The following is a 21,590-nucleotide window of genomic DNA, read 5'->3' on the forward strand; positions in this document are numbered from 1 at the left end:
TTGACCAAGCAGCCTTAACCCAGCAGCTCCCCGAAATGGCTTCGGGCTTCGACTTCCCGGCATTACTTCCTCAGTGTCCCCTGTTTGGAAGCCCTTCATGGCAGCAGCAGCCAGGAAGTGTCAGTCCTGATGGCCTTTCCCTGTCATTTCCAAGTGTTTGCCTTTCACCAGAGGAAGAGGAAGTGGGAGGAGGGAAGGCCTGTAGAGGAGCTCGGAGGCCCTGCATAAGGCCCGGCAAGCACCTGGCTCTCTGTTGGGGACTCACACTTCAAAGGGTCTATTTATGTCTTTGAGGGTCACATGGAAGTGACTCAGATGTGCTCAAGTGCACTCCTGGCTGGTGCTTATTTTATTTATTTTATTTTTGGAACTGGGGATTGAACTCACGGGGCACTTGACCACTGAGCCACATCCCAGCCTTATTTTGTATTTAGAGACAGGGTCTCACTGAGTTGCTTAGTGCCTCACTTTTGCTGAGGCTGGCTTTGAACTTGCCATCCTCCTGTCTCAGCCTCCTGAGCCCCTGGGATTACAGGCATGTGCCACCGCACCTGGCTGGCTGGTGCTTATTGAAGCAGCCCTTCCCTCCCAGCGTCCCCTGGCCACGCAGAGCACTGGCCCTCAGTGGCTCAATAGGCCACTGATGCCTCTTGGCACATTAATACCGTTCTTAGTTGTCAGATTAGGCTGGAAAGGGCCTTTGAAAATGCTTGGCACGGCACAGGATTGTTGCAGAGCTCCGCACCCCTCCAGGTCTCTAATCAGAGGCCGAAGCAGGAAGATGGTTTCCGCTTTGAGGCTGGAAGTTAGCACGGTGTGACCCTGGGGGGTTATCCAGGACGTCAGTGGAGAGGTGCTGCTCAGTGTTTATTGCCATGGCTACTAACAGGATAATTGGGGTCACCAGGAAGTGCTTCAAGGACTGTGGTCTCCTTGACGTTGTGGATGCCAGCTCCTGCGCGCACTCACTTCCGTTCCCAGACAGGGGAGCGCGCGCTCTCTTCCTCTGCTCGCAGCTTTGCGCAGACTCACGAGAGGCCCCAGACCAGCCCGTGCGCACAGGTTAGGCCTGGAACCAGGTGGGAGAAGCCTATACAAGTCCCGACATCATCATGGGGACCTGTGTTGTACGCCAGCGCAGCTGGAGTAGGGGTCAGTTTGCTCCCAACCATGCGCAGAGGTCTCAAAAGACACAGCCCAGTGAGCTGCTGCCTGCGGGAAGCCTGAGGTGTCCTCAAGGGTAAAAGCGCATGCGTACTGGCACCTGGGGGCCACGCCCAACTTCCCAGGCAGCAGACCTGTGATGTTAGTGGAGGTGCTTGAGATAAGACTAGTGTGTCATTTCTGGTCCAGAATTCAGGCTTGGTCTTCTCTGGTCAGCTTCTCTCTTGAACTGAAATAATAGTATTGAAGAGACTAAATGGTCTTGAACTTGGAATCGCTTTAGGGAATGCCAGCAAAGTAAAAATACGAGTGTGTTTTTGAAAAATATGGATATCATGACACATGACCCCCCCCCACATTCATATGTGTACATCGTTCATATGTATTTCTTAACGTAGTCTGTGTCCACCCACAGATATGTCCTCAGCCTACAAGAGTTCCAGTATGGGTTGGTTTAGGAAACCATTCTGGTTTCTAGAAGCTCAAAGTACCCTCTGGACAGTCAGCTCAAAACAATATACAGGTGCTTATCAGCAGATGGGTTCTTCCCTCTATCATAAATCAAGTAACCCAGGGTTGAAGAAATAAGCCACCTGGAGTCACCTCCCCTAGGGCCACCTCCCCAGGCCATGGGTTTCGAGGTGTGATGCACGAAGTGTTCATACCGTGGCTTCATGACCTACTTCATCCCCCTCCTGGGACATCATGTCTGTGATGGTCAAAACCCACAGCAGCTGACACTCACTATATATTCGCCACCATCAGCCTCTCACTTCAGAGACAGAAGCTGGTAGGTAGTCTCCCCAACACCAATCACTTCTCTTAGGGAGGCCCCTAGTGGTGAAAGAGGTCATCTAGAGTGACAGGCTAAATGACCCATGGCCTCCTCCACCCTTTGGGTTCTCGGGGCTGTGCGCCCCTGGCGGGGGTGAAGAAGCCCACCTTCTAGTGATACTGTTTAGGGTTGGCCCCCAGGACCTATCATAAGGGGAGTCCTGCATGGCTGGGAAAACAAGAAGCCAGGTGCCCGTAATACCAGCCTCTCGGGAGGCCCCCGGAGGAAGGATCACTTGAAGTCAAGAGTTCAAGGCCGGCCCGGCTACATAGGGAGATCCTGTCTCAAACAAACAAACCCGAAACAACAAAAACAAGCCAGTCCACCAAGAAGGCCATGGCAGGCTAGTGAAGATAAGATCATTTTTTAAATTCGCCCAGGCCTCTGGAGAGGAAATATCTCAACTGATTCCTACTTAAACTTGCCAACCTTCTTCCTATGCTGAGGTGCATGAGAAAGCCATCACACGTCTGCTCAACAGAAAAACATGCGTGCGAGTTCCTCTGCATCCATCCACATTTCCAAAAAATGACCCATCCCGCAGTTCTGCTTCCTCTTGGATTCTGGAAGTTACTTCTGGTCGTGCCCCAGACATATTCAGAATATGGCAGCCCACCCTCCTGGGTTCCTGTTACCCAAACGGTATTGACGGTTTGAAGTGGCCAACCTTGACTCCCCTTTTCTGGAGATCTGAACACCACATAGATTGGTTGACAGTGGATGGTCCAGCTCTCACCTCTGTGCATCCCAGGGACACACAGCAGTGTTCCACCGAGTGGAGTAGCTTTCGATGAGGGATGGAGGAAGTGAGGGTTTCAGTTAGGATGTCTTTTCCTGTTTGGAAGGAGCCTGCTGTCATCACATGTAATCGGGATGTTTGCAGGGGTTGACGGCACAGAGCATGAGAGCAGCAGGTGGGGGTCCCTGCCCTGGGCAGCATCCTCTCAGGGCTTAGGAACTTGTGGGACAGATGTTTACGGCTCCAACAGATGTTTTTCATTTTTTTTTTTTTTGAGCCCCATGGAAACTCTGAATCACGTAAGTGTCTTTCCAGCAACGTATACAGTCATGATTCATACCAGGGCAGTCTCATGCTTCCAGCCCAAACCCACCAACCTACAAAGAATTCTGCCCTTTTATTTCCTACCAAATGCTTCCCTGGAGAACTCTGAATGAGGTGTTTCCGTTCTTTAGGGTAATTCTTGCATCTATGACTCGATGAGGAAAGATTTCCTCTGTCTCAGTACAGTAGGATTGAGTCACAGGCTCAGAGGCTAGGCTGTGGCCTGGGGGTGTAGCCCAGTGGTAGGGCACTAGCCTTGCGTGTGTGAGGCCCTGGGTTTGATCCCAGCACTAAAAACAAATAAACAAAAAATACACAGGTCCAGAAACTAGACTGTGCCTAGTGCTGGGGGAAATTAAGGCTTTCTTTCTCTTGTACTGTCCTTGCTCAAGGGTCTGGTGGAAAAGTGACTTGAAGCTGAAGGAGTCTTTTTTCAAAAAGCTCTGAGGGTCAGCTGCATCAGAGGCCCTGGGGACGTTAGTGAATCAGGCAGGTCAGCAGGCTCCTTTCTGCACCTGAGGGATGGGGCACAGGCAGGACTGGTGGGCATCCCCACCCTTAGGGGGACCCTGAGCTTGGTTTAAAGCTCTGCCCTGGTTGTCTTAAAGTTTTCAATTTGTGAACAAAGCATCCCTGATTCTCGATTTGCCCCCAGACCCTGCAAATTACAGAGCGAGTTTCACTAGATGGTCCAGAGGCCTCCCGCTTCTCTTTAACAACTAGCAAAATAACACTTCCGTGCGTCTCCTGGCTGGCTACAGGTCCGTGTCTGTCGTGTGTGTGGGGTGGGGTCCTGTGGACCAGGAGAGCAGTGCCATGCAGGGAGCCGCTCTTGAGGTTTTCTTGGGAGTAAGCCCTGCCGTCTTTTCCAGGTGCTGTTCCACCCCAACAGCGGCGCAGCTGGAGGGTACGGAGCCCTGCAGACTGTCCGCCTGGAGAGGTACAAAGCCTTCTATATCACCGGTGAGTGGGGGCCACCCAGCCCTGCCTCCTGCATGCAGGAGCACCTGGGTGGGGGCTCTTGGGTTCTTACTGAGGTTTCCAGGAGTTATAGTGAGCTGTCCTCTGTCGAGGAGGTCAAAACACCTCTGATGGTGCCAGCCCCAAGCCCAGGCCTGGCAGAAGGACCCAGCACGGCCCTTGAGACACCAGTACACCAACAAGGTCTTCCTGCTGGTTGTCTGAACTTCCAGCCGACTCCTAGCTCGCAGCACTTCTGGTCTGTTCCTTCTCATGTGAGAGAATGTTCCATTGTGACGCTTTCTTTTTTCTTTTCTGGTTTGGGGCATTGAACCACTGAACCACATTGCCAGTTCTTTTTCTTTTTCTCTTTTGGTACTGGGGAGTGAATCCAAGGGCACTGTATCCTCGAGCCACATCTCTAACCCTTTTTTATTTTATTTTATTTTATTTTTTAATTTTGAGACAGGGTCTCACTAAGTTGTGGAGGCTGGCCTTGAACTTGTGACCCTCCTATCAGCCTCCTGTTAGCTGGGATTACAGGCGTGGCCACCATGCCGCCTGGCTTCCATTGTTGTGCTTTAAATGCCAGGTTGGCTGGACATGAAATGGAAACCTAGAGATATTTTAAAGTGTAATTTACTTGACAATAAACTGTTTCAGAAAATAGATTTTAGAGGTTTATTTAGCAGACAGAAGTCTCTTTTCTTCTTGGTTCACTCCATTGCTCCTTGGATTCCTCTATGGCCCTTAAATGTACACTTTAGAAATGTCATTCTTGAACGTTGCTCAGAATCTTCCAGTGACTTTTTTTCTGCCAGCTGAAATCAGACTCCCTGTCCTGGACCCCGGGCTTCCAGTCCCAGCTCTCCAAGAGCAAGATCCTTTGTCCTTGGCCTCCATGTTAAAATCCCTCTGGGCAACGAAGGCTCCAAACTCAATGCCTCCTTGGTTGTAAAACTCTCTTATCTTTCCAGGTGGGCAGGATTTGGAAAAGTCATGTATCTGTCTCATTGTCACCTATGATGTCATTTTTGCATTGGCTCTATTTCCTTGACTGGCTTTAAGCTCTCTCAACACAGAACTCAGGGCTGGTGGTGTATGTAGCTCATACGTGTCTGACTTGCCCTGGGTTCCATGCCTGGCAGCACTAGAAGCCATCTGAACCCAGAATTCTTTAGGCTCTTTCATTTTTATTGGCCTAAAGTGCTTAACCCATGGTCTTGTACAGTAAGACAATGAAGATGAGCTGAGAGCCGTGGCACATGCCTATAATCTCAGCAACTCAGGAGGCTGAGACAGGAGGATGGTGCGTTCAAAGTCAGCCTCAGCAATGGTAAGGCGCTAAGCAACTCAGTGAGACCCTGTCTCTAAATAAAATACAAAATAGGGCTGGGGGTGTGGCTCAGTAGTTGAATGCCCTTGAGTTCAATCCCTGGTACCAAAAAAAAAAAAAAAAAGATGAAAGAGCCCAGAGACTTCTAACATGTAAATGTGGGAATCCTAACATGTTTTAAAAGGAATGAATGAACAAAAAATTAAAAAGCCAAAAATCTGGGATAAGATGCAGATTCCAGTTTGATGTAGTTATTTAATGTTGGAGATTTTCAAAGAATTATGTAATAAAACCAAAAATTATTTTCTCTGGGTGTAGATCAGTGATCCCAGAGAAAATGTGGCGTAAAAAAACACAACTTTTTTTTTTTTTAAATTTATAACTCAAGGGATATTAAAAATGTCACAAGAATCTTTGATTCTCTAAAACCCCAAACAAAACAGTCAGATATTTGCTGTGGTTTCAGATGAAAGTTCCTAGATGAAAGTCCTTATATTACATGATCTAAGAGGTATGGGACTCCAGGCCGAGTTAATTTCAGAATAACTCTGCCAGAAGAGCCCTTGGCACCACGATAGTGGAATCATAAATGTCACTGTGAAGTAATAGGGCTGTTTAAAGCGATCACAATCAGACAGGAATTCCAATCCCCAGGGAAGGTCTTTTCCTCTGAGGAGCCACCAGACACCCAGGGTAATCTGGGTGGGGACACTTGGACACCACACATTTGATAAGAATTGGGAACAGGGTGACACACGAATGTGTTCCAATTCTTCCTTAAGCCCCCACCCCCACAGTGAAAAATTTGCATCCTAATTACTTAAAACTGCTTTTGGATAAGCTAGATAAATTGACGTCTGCTACATTAGAGAACAATGTGTTCTTGTGTCATGAGGATGCGGATGTTGTGGTCAAGAACTAGGGGTGGTCTCTGTTTTGGTGTGTGTGACCTACAGTTAAGGTACCTCATCCCAGCCCCCCCACCCCCACCCCCGCCCCATTAAAGTAATTAAGGCAAATTTCACATAGTGAATGGCATAGATCTAAAACGTGCAATTTGGTGAGTTCTCCAGTGTCTAAGCCTGCACAGGTACCCCAGTGCCATGAGTTACGTTGACCATCTTCAGATGCTGAGCCAACTTGGTATTACCGGACAAACCCACTTAGTCATGATGTTGTATTATCCTTTTTATATTTTTCTGGATCAGATTTGCTAAGATTTTGTTTTTAATTTCTCCTTCTTATCATGTCTGTGCCAAGGTTCGGGATTGGGTTTTTCTGATGTCATAAAAAGAGTTTAAAAGTGTTCCCTTCTCTTCTGTTTTCTGAGAAGATTTGTGCAAGATTGAATTCACCCATGAAACTTTGCCAACTCCAAGATTTTGCCCTATATTTTCTCCTAAGAGATTTTGTCGTTTTAGGCATTAGATTTATGTTTTTGATCTGAGTTAGCTTTTGTTTGTGGGTGTTAGGAAATGCCCAATTTTCATTGTGTTACATGTTGATATCCAGTTTTCCTCATACCATTTGTCAGAAAGACCATTCTTTCCCCCATTGAATGGTCTTGTCACCCTCGTTGAATATTTTTATGTAATAATCACCATATTTGTAAGGGGTTTTTCTAGGCTCTCTCTTCCATTAGTTTATAGGTCTGTCTTTAAATATCACTACCATACTGTTTTTTAAATTTTTTAATATAGTTGTAGACGGACAGCATGCCTTTATTTTACTTATAAATTTTTTGATGCTAGGCAAGTGCCCTGCCACTGAGCCCCAGCCCCAGCCCCAGCCCTACCATACTGTTTTGATTACTGTAATTTTGTAGTTAGGTATGGAAATCAGGAAGTATAAGGCCTTCAGCTTTATTCTTCCTTTTCAACACTATTTTGGCTATTCTGGGTCCCTTGAGTTTCCATGAGGATTTTAGAATGGGCTTTTATATTTTTGAAAAAAAAAAAATCATTGGGATCTTAGTAAGGATTGCATTAAATATGTATGTCACTTTAAGTGGTATTGACATTTTAATAATTTTAAGTCATTCATAAACATAGTATGTTTTTACTTATGTATTATTTAATTTCATTCAGCAATGTTTTATAATTTTCATTGCATAAGTATTTGCTTTTTTGGTTAATTCCTGTTTTATTCTGTTTTTTGAAATGTAACTGTTTTTATACTATCCTTTTCAGATTGTTCATTGTTAACATCTATAAATATAACTGATTTTGTGTGTGTGTGTGGGGGGTGGGGAGAGACTGAGACTTATGGGGTTTACTATATACAATATCATATGAAAGAGATTATTGTACTTCTTCCTTTCCAATTTTGATTAAAAATTTTTTTTTCTTGTCTAATTGCTCTGGCTCAAACTTGTAATACTATGTGAAATAGATGTGGCAAAATTGAGTATCTTTGCCTTGTGTTAGAGACAGCATGTGCAGGAAAAAAAAAAAAAAACAGGTACATCAACATTTGAGTCTCTCTGACCCAGGTAATTTATTTAACTTTTCTAGCATTTTAGTTTCCCATATTTAAAATATGGTCAGTAATGTGGGTTTTCTCCATTTTTTTAATTATTATTATGAAAGGGTATTAAATTTGGTCAGAAGTTTTTTGTACATTAATTGAGATGATCATGAGTTTTCCCCCTTTGTTCTATTAATGTGACATATTGCATTGACTAATTTTCATCTGTTGAACCATCCTTGCATTCCAGGAATCCATCTCAATTGGTCTTTTAACATGCGGCTGAATTTGAGTTGCTAGAATTTTGTGGAGGATTTGTGTCAATGTTCATAAGAGATTCCGGTCTGTGGTTTTCTTGAAGTGTTTTTCTGGTTTTGGTTCAAGGTAAATACTGCCCTCATAGAAGGAGTTAGGAAGTATTCCTTCCTCTTCAATATTTTTGGAAAAGCTTGAAAAAAAGATCAATATTAGTTTTTCTTTAAAATATTTGGCAGAGGGGGCTGGGGATGTGGCTCAAGCTGTGGTGCGCTCGCCTGGCATGCGTGCGGCCCGGGTTCGATCCTCAGCACCACATACCAACAAAGATGTTGTGTCCGCCAAGAACTAAAAAATAAATATTAAAAATTCTCTCTCTCTCTCTCACTCTCTCTCCTCTCTCACTCTCTCTTTAAAAAAAAATAAATTAAATATTTGGCAGAGTTCACTGGCGAAGTCATCAGGTCTAGGGATTTTCTTTCTTAACAGATTTCTTTTTTGCTTTGGTTTTGGTGATAGGGATTAAACCCAAGTCTTCATGAATGCTAAATAAACGCTGAAACTCTGCTACACCCAAGCTTGTCTGTAGATTTTTGATTACTGATTTAGTCATCTCCTAATAGTTATAGGTCCATGCAGATTTCATATTTTTCTTTGTGATTTAGTCTCAGTAGGTTTTATGTTTCTAGTAATTTGAATATTTTATCTAGGTTATCCAGTTTGAGGACATTTGATTCTTCATAACACGCTCTTGCACTTCTTTTTATTTCTTTTGAATCATGAGCAATATCCAGCTGTCATTTCTGATTTTAGTAATTTGGATCTTCTATCTTTATTACTTGAACTAATTAAAAGTTGTTGAGAAGTTGTTGTTCACGGAGAAGCATCCTCAGCCCTTTTTTTGATTTTTATTTGAGACAGGGTCTCACTAAGTTACTTAGGCTTTGCTGAGTTGCTGAGACTGACCTCAAACTTGTGAGCCCCCAGCCTCAGCCTCCCAAGTCTCTGGGATTATAGGCATGCATCACTACATCTGGTTATTGTTTTTATATTCTTTATTTATCTCTGACCTACTCTTTATTATTTTCTTTCCTTCTGCTTTCTCTAATTTGTCTTATTTTTTCTAGTTCTTTAAGGTGTAAAGTTAGGTTGTTACTTTACAATGTTTCTTGATTTTTATTTTGTTTCATTTTATTTGAGATGGGGTTTCCCCTATGTTGTTCCTATATTGTCCAGGCTGGTCTTCAACTTCTGGGCTTAATCTTGCTAAGTTGTTTAGGGCCTTTAATTTGTTGAAAAAGGACTAACTTAGCCAGGCACTGTGGTGTGTGCCTGTAATCCCAGTGGCTCAGGAGGCTGAGGCAGGAGATTGCAAGTTTGAGGCCAGCCTCAGAAAACTAGCAAGGCCCTAAACAACTTAGCAAGACCCTGTCTTAAAATAAAAAAAATAGAAAGGACTGGGGATATTTCTCGGTGTTTAAGCACCCCTTGGTTTAATCCCTATTACCAAGAAAAACAAACAAACTTCAATCCATTGAATTGCCTTGGTTCCTTGTCTAAGATCAGTTAACTGCATCTATGTGGATCTATTTTAGGGCTCTATTCTGGTCCATTGATCGATTTTTCTTTTCTTTCACCAATACCACAGTCATGATTATTGTAACTTTCCAGTAAACTTTGAAGTCAGGTAGCCCCTGACATTTTTATTCTCCTTCAATATCTTATTAGTTATTCTGAATCTTTCGTCTCTCCAGGTGACCTCCAGAATCAATTTGTCAGTATTCACAAAACAAATTGCCAAGATTTTTATTGGGATACCACTGAATACGTGGAGCGAGTGGTGGGGAAACTGACCTCTTGACCATCCTGAGTCTTCTTGTCCATGAATGCAGATTCTTTGTTAACTTGATTTCTCTCATTAGAGCTTTATGGTTTCCCTCAAGTAGGTAGTATGGATATTTTGTTAGATTTATACCTAAGTATTTTATTTTTGGAGGGTGCTACTATAAATGGTATTGCTTTTAATGTCACATTCTACCTTTTCGTTGCCTATACGTACGAAAGAGACCAATTCTTGGATATTAACCTCGTATCCTGTAACCCTGATGTAATCTCTTTTTAGCTCTGGGATTTCAGAGGGTTGATTCTTTCTGATTTTATGCATAGACAATTACCTTATCTGTGGATAGACAGTTTATTTCTTTCTTCCCAATAGCATGCCTTTTATTTCCTTTCTTAATACATCAAACAAGACTTCTAGTATAATGTGGATCAAGGAGCAATAAGAAGCAATATCTTCATCTATTCCTGCTCTTAGCAATAAAGCCTCTAGTTTTTGACTGTGAAGTGTGTCAGCTGTATGGTTTTTGTATATGATTTTTTTATCAAGTTGTTTGCTGAGTTTTTTTAAAAAAATAATGAGTATTGGATCTTGTCAAATGGTTTTTCTGCATCTGTTGGTTTGATCATGTCATTATTCATTAGCCTTTGAGGTGATAGATTCAAGGAATTGATTTTTAATGTTGAACCAGCTGTGCAGACATGGGATAAATCCCACTTGGTCATGGAGTGTACTTAAAAAAATACACTGAGAGCTGGGGTTGTGGCTCAGTGGGAGAGCGCTTGCCTCGCATGCATGAGGGCCTGGGTTTGAGCCTCAGCACCACATAAAAAATATGTATATAAAAATAGAGATATTTAAAAAAATACATTGATAGGTTCAATTGTAATATTTTGCTAAGGATTTTTCCATTTATGTACATAAGAGGTATTGGTCTGTAGTTTTCTTTTGTAATACCTTTGTGTGGATTTGGTGTTAGGTTCATGCTGATCTTATAGAATGGGATAGGACTATATCTGTCCTCTGTGTCTATCTTCTGGAAGATACTGTAGAAAATTGGTGTCATTTCTTCCTTAAATGTTGGGTAGAATTCATCCCATAGCTTGGATCTGGAGTGTCCCCCCAAGGCTCAGTATTGAAGGCTTGGTCTCCAATTGGTGGTGCTATTGTGAGGTCGTGTCCAGTAGGCCACTGGGCATGCCTGGGAAGGGTAGGCCTTGTCCCCAGCCCTTTCCTGCCACCATGAGATGACCAGCTTTGCTGGGCTGTGCCCTTCTGCCATCATGTTCTACCTCATCTTAGGCCAATGGAGCCGGCAGACAGTGGATGGACGGCAGCCTTTGAAATCATGAGCCACAATCAATCTTTTATTCTTTCCTTTAAGTTGTTTTACTTAAGGATTTTGTCACAGCAGTGAACCCGACTACCACGTCACTTATGCCTGGTATTTTCTGTCTTGGAAGTTTATTATTATTTCAGTTTCTTTCACAGATACAGGCCTCTTCAGATTGTCTGTTTCTTTGTGTCGTGGCAGTTGTCTTTCAGTGACTTGGTCTGTTTTTGTCAAGGTTATCTTACTTATGTGCACAGGTTTTTCATAATATTTCTTTATTGTCCCTTCAATGTCTGTGGGACATTAGTACCAATGTCATCTTTTTTTATTTCTGATATTAATGGTTTGGGTCTTTTTTTCTTAACCCGGCTAGAAGGTTATCAAAACAAAACAAGGTTAATAAAAGAGATTAATCTCTTAATAAACCAGCTCTTTATTTTATTGATTTTCTTTATTTATTTTGTTTGTTTTCAGTTTCATTGATTCCTGGTCAAATTTTTATTGTTTCTTTTCTTCTGCTTACGTTGGAATTAATTTCCTCTGCTACGTCTAGTGTCCTAATTTGGAAGCTTAGGTTATTGATCTTTGGGTCTTTTTTTCTTTTCTCATGTATGCATTTAAGACTATTAGTTGCCATATTAGCACTTCTTTCATCCCATACCACCAATTTTGATGTTTTATTTTCATTTTTCACTTAGTTACAGATATTTTAAAATTTCTCATGAGGCTTGTCCTTTGACTCAAGTGTTATTTAGAAGTGTGTTGTTTAATCTTCAAATATTTTGGGATTTTAAATCTTCCCATTATTGATTTCCAATTCAATTTCATTTTGGTCTGAAGGTAGACATTGTATAATTTTTATTTTTTCATATTGTTCAGGTGTGTATTATGGCCCAGAATATAATTTACATCAGAACATTAGTCAGCTTTCTGTTACTGTAACAAAATGCCTGAGATAATAAAAAGAGAAAAGATTTATTTTGACTCAGTTTCAGGTTTCACTCCATGATTAATTGGCCCTGTTACTTTGAGCCTGTGACAAGGCAGCACATCATTGCAGGAGTGTGTGGCTGCTCACTTTGTGGTGGCCAGGAAGAAAAAAGAGAGGGAAGGGACAAGACAGAGGCATTCCCTTAAAGGGCATGACCCCTATCACCTCAAACCTCCCAGTGGGCACCAGCGCCGATGGCACTATGGGCTGGGGACTAAGGGTCTAACATACGGGTCTTTGGAGGACGTTTAAGAGCCATCCTATTGCACTTGGTGAGTGTTTCATATGCACTTGAGAATAACGTGTGATCTCTTGTTGTTGAACTAATTTATGGATTTTTGTTATATCCACTGGGTTGATGGTGTGGTTGAACTCAGCTGATGCACTGGCTGATTTTCTGGCTGCTAGATCTGCCCGTTTCTGATGGAGGGATATTGTGGGCCCATCTAGTTTTCCTTTGTGGTTTTATCAGTTTCTGCCTCACGGATTTCAATGCTCGATCTGCACAGTAAGGGTTGTTCTGTCTTCTTGGGGAACTGACCTCTTTATCATGATGTGATGCTCCTCTTCATCCCTGACAACTCTCCTCACTCGGAACTCTTCTTCCCTGAATCAACATAGCTATTCCTGCTTTCTTTTGATTAGTGTTGGCATGGTACATCTTCCCACAGCCATTAACTATTCATCCATGTGTCTTTCTATTCAAAGCAGGTTTCCCATAACATGCATTTGAGTTTATATTTTGATCCATTCTGACAACCTCTGCCTTTTAATTGATGCGTCAAGATCATCAATGTTTAAGGCGATTTTTAAAAATTTTTTGTTTTATTTATTTTTATTTGTTCTAATCAGTTATACAGGACATCTGAGTGCTCTTTGATTCATTGTACACAAATGGAGCACAAGTTTTCACTTCTCTGGCTGTACACAAAGTAGGGTCACACCATTTGTGTCTTCGTATATGTACCTAGGGTAATGATGTCCCTCTCATTCCACCATCTTACCTACTCCCCCATTCCTCCTCCCCTCTCCTGCCTCCCCTTTGTCCAATCCAAAGTTCCTCCATTATGTAACAAATACAGATGATATTAATAAAACTGTATCAAAATCACTTTGAGGCTGGGGTTGTGGCTCAGTGGTTGAGCGCTTGCCTCAGGTGTGGGAGGCACTGGGTTCAATTCTCAGCACCACATTAAAAAATAAATAAATAAAATATTTTGTGTCCATCTACAACTAAAAAAATATTTTTTTTTTAAAAAAATCACTTTGCCTGCAAATGAAACAAAGTGATTTTTGATAGTTATATTAATACTGTTAGTATTTGTTGCTGTTTATTTGTTGCTCTGTTCTTTTTGCCGATTCTTATATTCCACTCCATTTCTGCCTTTTGTGGTCTTAACAGTATTTTTAATGATTCCATCTGCTTTCCTTTCTCACTATGGCAGTCATACTTTTAAAAAAGTTATCCTGAAGTTTGTAATATACAGTTGTAACTAGCTCAAGTCCACTTTCAAACAACATCACACCACTTCAAAGGTAATACAAGTCCCGTATAATGAAAAAAATCCCAGTTCCTTCCCCCGTTCCCTGTAGAACGCTGTCCTTCATTTCACTTAAGCATAAGCAAATGTGCATACCTAAGCAAACATGAGCAAATACATGGTTGATCTTACAACTTTGAAGAAACATCAAGAAGGAAAACAGAAGTTTTTAATTTTACCTTCACTTACTGCTACTCCAGTGCTTTAAGTTTATGTAGATACTAGTTTCTGACTTACATAATTTTCTGTTATTCTGTAGAACTTCTCGTGACATTGCTTGCAAGACAGGGCTACCAGCAAAACTTTTCTTAACTTTTGTTTGCCTGAGGAAAAGTCTTTAGTTTTTCTTTTACTTTTGAAAGAATTTTGTGGGGTGCAGATTTCTAGGTGGGTAGTTTTCTTCTGTTATAACTTTAAATATCTCCTTTCACTCTCTTCTTTCTTGCATGGTTTCTGAGGAGGTGAAATTTTTATAATTTTTATTAGGTGTAGTTCTTTTCTTTGATCCCTACCCCAACCTCTTTCAAGATTCTTTTCCTTTTTTTTTTTTTAAATTTAAAATAATTTTTCCTCCTGTGCTGCTGGAGGATCAAATACAGAGGCTTGCAAATGGTAAGCAAGTGCTCTACCACCGAGCTACACCTCAGTCCTGCAATTTGAATACTGTACACTAGGTACAGGTATATTTTTTTCCTTTTAAAACTGAAATTGATCAAATTATACTGTTTTATCGTGTGCATGTATTAATAAAAATTTTTAAAAAACTGCCTGATATCCTCTGACTTTCCCGGATCCGTGGCTGGTGTCTGACATTAGTTTGAGGAAATTCTCAGTCATTATTGCTTCAAATGTTTCCTTTGTTCCTTTGTTTGCCTTCTCTCTTCTGGTATCCCATTATGTGTATGTTACACTCTTTGTAGTGTTTCCACAGTGTTTGGGTATCTTGTTCTGCTTTTAGCTTTTTATTTCTTTGCTTTTCAGTTTTGGAAGTTTCTATTGAAACATTCCCCAACTCAGAGATTCTTTCCTTCATTATAGCCAGAGTACTCATGAGCGCATCAAAAGTATTCTGCATTTCTGCTAGAACATTTTGATCATTAACTTTTAGTTTTTATTCTTTCTTAGAATTTCCAGCTCCCTGCTTACATTACCTGTTTCTGTGGGCTGTCAACTTTATTCGAGCCTTTTGCACATTAGTCAATTATTTTAAATTCCCAGTCTGATGATTCCAACCACACTGCCTTATCTGACTCAGGTTTTGATGTTTGCTTCATGATCCTGGTACTGCAGATGGAACCCATTGCCTCACATATGCTAGGCAGATACTCTACCACTGAGTTATATCCTCTTCCCTTTTTTTAAAAAAATTTGAACCGGGCATGGTGGTGCATGCCCACAATCCCAGCAGCTTTGGAGGCTGAGGCAGGAGGAATGCAAGTTTGAAGTCAGCCTCAGCAACTCACCATAGCCCTAAGAAACTTAGTGAGACTCTGTCTCAAATTAAAAAATAAAATGGGCTGAGGATGTGGCTCAATGGTTTAAGTACCCCTGGGCTCAATCTCCAGTGGCAGACCCCCAGATAGGGTCTCACTAAGTTGCCCAAGCTGACCTCAAGTTTTCTGTCTTCCTGCCTTGGCTTTCCAAGTAGCTGGGATTATAGGTGTGTGCCACCAGGCTGAGCAGTAATTTTTTTTTCTTGATAACTGAACTAATGTACCAGATAAAAGAAACCTTGGTGAATGTACATTTAGTACCATGGTGGTTAAGAAGCAGGGAAAGAGGAAGTGTCCCTAGTTCTGTGATTAGGGCCCAATCTTTTGGAGAGCCTGTGCCTCCAACTATGGTTTTCACAAGAGCCACGTAGCCTTCCCCTGCCCCTCTCAGGTGGAATGGAGAGTTGAGTATTTCCCTTCCCTTAGTTGGTTAGGCTCTTCAAAAAGAAATTCAATAATGTAGGCACTGGGGAAATGGTTTTTCCTGAGTGCAGGCTATGTTAAGATGAATAGAATGCTCTGGCGTGTTTAAAAATTGTTGCTTTTCTTCTCCCTCTTCTGGAAGCATGAGGGGATTTTTCTTTTATATATATATGTGTATGTGTGTGTGTGTGTGTGTGTGTGTGTGTGTGTGTATCTTTGGTACTGGGGATTGAACTCAGGGGCACTTGACCACTGAGCCACATTCCAGTCCTATTTTGTATTTTATTTCGAGACGGGGTCTCACTGAGTTGTTTAGTGCCTCGATAAGTTGCTGAGGCTGGCTTTGAACTCACGATCCTCCTGCCTCAGCCTCCCAAGCTGCTGGGATTACAGGCATGTGTCATTGTGCCCGGCTTTTCTGTAATATTTACTGTGAGAGCCTGGTTGAGCTCCTAGAGGTACAACCCACAAAAGTGTGGGAGACGAGGCTGGGGGTGTGGCTCACTGGGAGAGGCCCTGGGTTCCATTCCCAGTACTGCCAAAAACAAAAAAAAAAAGAAGCATGAGAGTCTTCAATAACTGGGCCCCCCACCCCCGGGGTTTTCCTAGACTTGTCTACACAGAGCCTCCAGTAGTTGGTCAGTTAGAGTTTGGGTTTTCCTTCTCTGGTTCCCCGGAGTTCTCTGCTCTGATAAGTTGGTGATTCTGTCCATCTCTCTTTCCATTTGAGGGACAGTGGTTTTGCCTGGTGACCTCACTTCTCAGATCCAGCAGAGTTGTGGATTTTTCAGTTGGTTTAGCTGTTTACTTGTTAGGATGAGAGCAGTGGTTTCCAAATTGCTTATGTGCCAGAGTGGAAGCGGCGGTGCTCTAGGTAGCGATTTTTAAAAATTATCAACTGGATGCTGTGACGGTACACTGTGGACATTCTGCTTTCTGTCTTGAGTGTTCTTTGTTCTCACCGGTGGCCAACCAGCAGGTTCTCTTGAGCTGCAGAGGCTGGTCTTAGGGTATCACCTCTATTCCTAGCCTTAACTGCTTGGGACTTCGATGGGACCCAGGAGCTGTTCCTCAGGTCTCTATAAGTTAACGGAACCCTGCTGTACAGCCCATTCCCCGTCCCTCCCTCCGTAGCAGGTGGCAGCGGAGCCGCCTCCTGAGCTATTTTGGTCTCCTGGCTGTTGCTGGAATCTCTGTCCTGGGCCTGTGCAGGTCAGGGATCAGCCAGGGATTCGAAGGAGTTTATATTAGATTTGGAAGCTTCTCCTCTGTGGCTGCCTCCTCCCCAGGATTCCCCCACCACCAATATCCATCTTCTGCGGTGGTCCTAACTCTGACACCTCAAGCCAGACAGGCCCCAGCTTTGGTCTCTGTTGCTACCAGCTTCAGGCTACAGACTAGGAAGTGTCCCCTGGAAAAAACTGAAACAGATCCAAACCAGCGTGGCTTCCTTCTTTCAAGGGTTGGATCTCTTCCAGTTTCTGCCTGTCGTGGTTATTTTCTATTGTCTAAATTTTTCTTTTTAGTGTATGGCCTGGAATTTACTATTGTTCTGTAGGAGAAGGTGGTTCTAGACAGGTATTATTTCCTCAAATGGAATTATTTGATTTTTACAAGAAAAGGCAGTCCCAACTTTTGCTTGATTGTCAAAGCTCATGTCACCTTGTGTGCCCCTTACTGGTAATGAAGAACACAGTCGATGCTTCAAACTATGGCAGGCGTGGTAACCCCTGCTCTCTATAACAACCTGTATCTTGATGGCAGGAGGGAAACCACTCATGGAGGGCCACCCCAAGGCTATGCACTCTACTGATTCTTCTCAGTATTTCAGATTTTATTTCTGGTCTGATTAGATCAGAAAACTGCATCCTCAGGTAGCACGGCCTTGCCCCTTTAGATTTACTTCTGCTGAATTGCCCTTGAGCTTCATGCTCTAGTCTCAAAGCCACAAGCCACAGAAGGACCATCCTAATCACACAGTTATATTTTTTGTTAAGAATGTAACTGGGCAGCTGGGTGCAGGGCGCATGCCTGTAATCTCAGAGGCTCAGGATGCTGAGGCATGAGGATTGCGAGTTCAAAGCCAGCCTCAGCAAGTTAGCAAGGCCCTGCCTCTAAATAAAATATGAAAAGAGCCAGGGATGTGGCTCAGTGGTTAAGCACCTCTGGGATCAATTCTCAGTACCAAAAAAAAAAAAAAAAATGTGAATAGGGCAGTCTGTGGTGCAGGGTCCCCTAGAGGAGGAGCCACTAGAAGATTTCTCAGACCCAAAGGCCAGAAAAAGCTCAGCTTTTCCTAAGAAATTAATGATTTCTTTGGGAAATTTTAATTTCCAAAGACTGATAATGTTTGGGCACTAAGATGCTCAGAGGCAGATATTTATTTATATATGTGTGTATGTGTGTGTATATATATGTGTGTGTGTGTGTGTGTGTGTGTATATATGTATACATACACATATTTGTGTGTGTGTGTGTGTGTATGTGTGTGTATATATATATTTATTGGGGGGTAGGGTGGTACTGGAGATTTAACCCAGGAGCATTTTTACCACTGATCCACGTCCCCAGCCCTTTTAATTAATCAATTTATTTATCAATTAATTTATTTAATTTTGAGACAGGGTCTTGCTAAGTTGCTTAGGGCCTGGCTGAGTTGCTGAGGCTGGCTTTACACTTGCAAAACTCCAGCCTCAGCCTCCTGAGCTGCAGGGTTTATAGGTGTGTGCCACGGCGCTCTGCCAGACTATATTTTTGAACTTCTCTCCTACTTACCTTTATTTATTCAATTATGTTTATTTCTGCCAGATACCTTAACTTCCTTTTACAGAGATAGAGGGGAGGGATATCATCAGAATCATTAATCACAGCTGAGGATGTGGCTGTCTCTCCTAAACATTCTTGTCATCCCTCTTTTGGGACTGAGTTAGCAGCCCCAGATTCTAATCCATGTAAGAATTTCATTTTCAACCCAAAGCGAATCTACTCATCTTCCCTTCCATCTAATTCACCAGTTGGTATTCAAGAAATCAGTTTTCAAAGGACTCGATTTGCCCTGAAAGGGGAGAGATGAAAGAAGTTTGAGGAATGTTCTCCTGGCTCCGAGGAGATGTTCCAGATCATTGTAAATGACACGATTGTCACTGGAAGGGGGAAGAGATTCTCGTGGCATTTTCTCTGATAGAGAGAACAGTCATCTGGGTGTCAAGTGCTGGTATGTTTCATTTGTAATCAATCCCAGGTCTCCTCTTGACAGCACAGAGCCAAGGTGAGTCTGATGAGGTGCATGTGGTCATCCTTCCCTAGGTGGAGCCAGAGCTTGTGACGGAAGTGTCGGGCCTGAGCAGCAGCAAGATCCTCCTCTTATTTTCGATCTCCAAGAAGATGCTGCAGAAGGGGAGCCTCTACAGAGAGGGGGTGCCGAGTACCAGGCCGTGCTGCCCAAGGTCAGGAAGGTTCTCACAGACGTCCTTCAAGATATTGCCAATGACAACATCTCCAGAGCCGATTACACACAGGATCCTTCAGTAATTCCCTGTTGTAATCCCTACCAAATCGCCTGCCGCTGCCAAACCACGTAACTGGCCAGTTTTTCCACTGGAGGGATGGCTGGAAATCAGACGGGCAGGTTCGCTTTCAAACTTCTTTACCCTCTTTACCAACCTAGGCTATAAAAACAAGTCTCGGAATTTTGTCTGGGGACCACGACTTGGCAACTCATCTTTGCATACTGTCCCTTTTCCATGCTGTGCTGAGGGATGCCCCTGAGTGGAGCTGGCTCTGGGGTGGTGAGTGTAGTGCAATGGAATGCTCACCGGCTTCAGAGTCAGGCACAGGTTCCAGCCCCAGGTTTTGACCTTGGGCAGTTAACCTCACTTGCAAGGTGATTTTGAAGGTTAAGTAAAGCAGTTTATGAGAATGCATCGTGTGTCACCTGACACAGAGCAGATACCTGGTGTGCTTTAGTTTCCTCTTCACATTAGCATAGACTGGTACCAACCAGTATGTGCAGACTGTCCCCATCTTTATTTTTCTTTTATATTGCTGGGGATTGAACCCAGGGCCTCATGCATGCCAGGCAAGTGCTCTACCACTGAGCTACACCCCAGCTCTTGCATCTGTAATAGGCATTACAAATCACCTGGGATCCTGTGAAAATGCAGACTCTGGCTCTGAAGGTGTGGAGGCGCCTGAGTGCTCACACATCTGGCCGGCTCCCAGGGGATGCCGGGAGCGACCAGGTGAAGTCAGGTCCCTTTCCAGGTCTCGGAGCATGAGAGTCCAGGGCTAAGCCCGTGACCCCTTTTAAAGGTCAAGTGAGTGTAGTGTCAAGACTTCTTCCTGAACCCTGAAGCTCCCAAGAAATAAAGTTTAAGAAAACTAAAAAATGCATTGCCATGATTTTATTATTAGTGTCCTAAATGGGACTTGAAGGTAATAAATGATTTATTCCAATCACTGCAAAAATACTTTGCCTGGCTAAAATAGTCTCTCTCTACATGTATGTAATATACAAGAAATACAATTCAAAGAGATTTTCCTATACGTACATTTTTTTACACAGCATACATTTAAAAAGGATGCCCTTTTTCATATAAAATCCCGGTTATAGACCAATATGGTTAGCTAACATTTACACTGTGGTTTGAAGGTATTTTAAACAGCGTGGTATGGATACAGTGTCCCCCGTGCCCACAGGCAGCCAGGGCCAAGGGGCTTGGTGAGGTGTTAGCCGCGTCCTGTGGCTTAGGCAGTGTAGCACCCAGGACTGTCCCCTCTCTGCTCACACAATCGCACTCCATTCTTCCACCTTCCTTGATCTCTCCAAAACCACCTGACAGGGGGTGTCCTGATTTCTGAGGTGCACAACTCGTCATGACTGCTTCGTTTTGCCCTTCTGACTTCCACGGCACAAGATTATCTACCAAAATCAAAACAGAACGGCCTTACTCTTCCCAGGAAGAGGCTGGCAGGCAGGCAGGCTGGGTCACCCGCAGGGCAGGCTGTGCCATGGGGGCTGGCAGGAGAGGCTGGGCACTGAGGAGCTTTTCCACCTGAACCCCAGTTTGACCCTCACTCGGACACCACGTCCTATGTAGGTGCAGGCAAGGACGGCACAGATTCTGAAATGCTACCTATGTATAAGATGTGTGCGCACGTGCATGTGTGTGCTTTAACAAAAGGCTCATCTTGTAAACACAGACTGCTAACTCATTATAGAAGTCAGTAGACATCCTTGGTCCCAATTGCCTTACTTACTCTTGCTCACAGGGTTAAGACTGTCTCCCAAAATGCACAGAATTGAACATTGGCCTGTTACTGAAACAGACGTTGCTCACCCTCCCGAAGACAGCCTCTCCCTAAGCTGCAAGAAATGATCCACTTGCTTTTCTTCCACTGTTCTCAGAGCAAAGTAAACCCAAGGAGAAGACTGACAATACATAGGGCCGTGTCAGTATATTTTACAAAATGGCGACCCATGTTCTTAAGGCTGAGGCCCAGGGAGTCCTGAGGCAGACTCCCCAGTCAAGCCTGGGATCCTCTCTGAAAGAGATGTGGGTTTTCACCAACCGGAGACTCCAGGACCCTTTTGGGGTACCAGAAGCTATTAGGAATATGAGTAAAGAGACAGATATTTGCCACAGGCCTGGCAAGGATTAAGGCAGAGAGGGGGCAGTTTCTAGAATCTCTAGTTGGACATCGCTGTCCTGTGGGCATAACTGAGGTGTGCCATGTCGAGCAGCTGCCAGGAGTGGTTGCCCCTGGTCCTCCTGTGGCCAGATAGTGTCTCATGCCTGGCCTGCACGCAGGGCTGCCCGATACTCCCTGGGACCTGACTCAGTGACCAGCACTCTCACAGGCAGGAAGCATCTCTCTTGCATTAAAGATT

General features: G+C 43.3%; 2 protein-coding genes across 8 annotated transcripts in view; one reads left to right on the forward strand and one right to left on the reverse strand.

The window, feature by feature from the left end:
* The window catches only part of ARSG (arylsulfatase G), a 118,284-nt gene extending 97,969 nt beyond the window's left edge, over window positions 1-20,315 (forward strand). For 5 of the 7 annotated variants that reach the window (XM_081272698.1, XM_081272697.1, XM_081272696.1 and 2 more), the window contains 2 exons: window positions 3,935-4,025; window positions 19,007-20,315. In XM_081272698.1, coding sequence (XP_081128824.1) covers window positions 3,935-4,025; window positions 19,007-19,281 — 366 coding nt within the window. In that variant the 3' untranslated portion in view covers window positions 19,282-20,315. The other 2 variants (XM_081272700.1, XM_081272702.1) reach the window with 2 other exon arrangements.
* Window positions 20,316-20,425: 110 nt separating this feature from the next.
* Window positions 20,426-21,590, reverse strand: part of WIPI1 (WD repeat domain, phosphoinositide interacting 1) — a 28,750-nt gene continuing 27,585 nt past the window's right edge. Inside the window, exon 13 of the mRNA XM_081272703.1 lies at window positions 20,426-20,621. Coding sequence (XP_081128829.1) covers window positions 20,574-20,621 — 48 coding nt within the window. The 3' untranslated portion in view covers window positions 20,426-20,573. The remainder of the gene's footprint in view (window positions 20,622-21,590) is intronic.

The sequence above is a fragment of the Spermophilus citellus genome, assembly GCF_964194105.1.
Source record: "Spermophilus citellus genome assembly, chromosome: 17".
Classification (NCBI taxonomy): domain Eukaryota; kingdom Metazoa; phylum Chordata; class Mammalia; order Rodentia; family Sciuridae; genus Spermophilus; species Spermophilus citellus.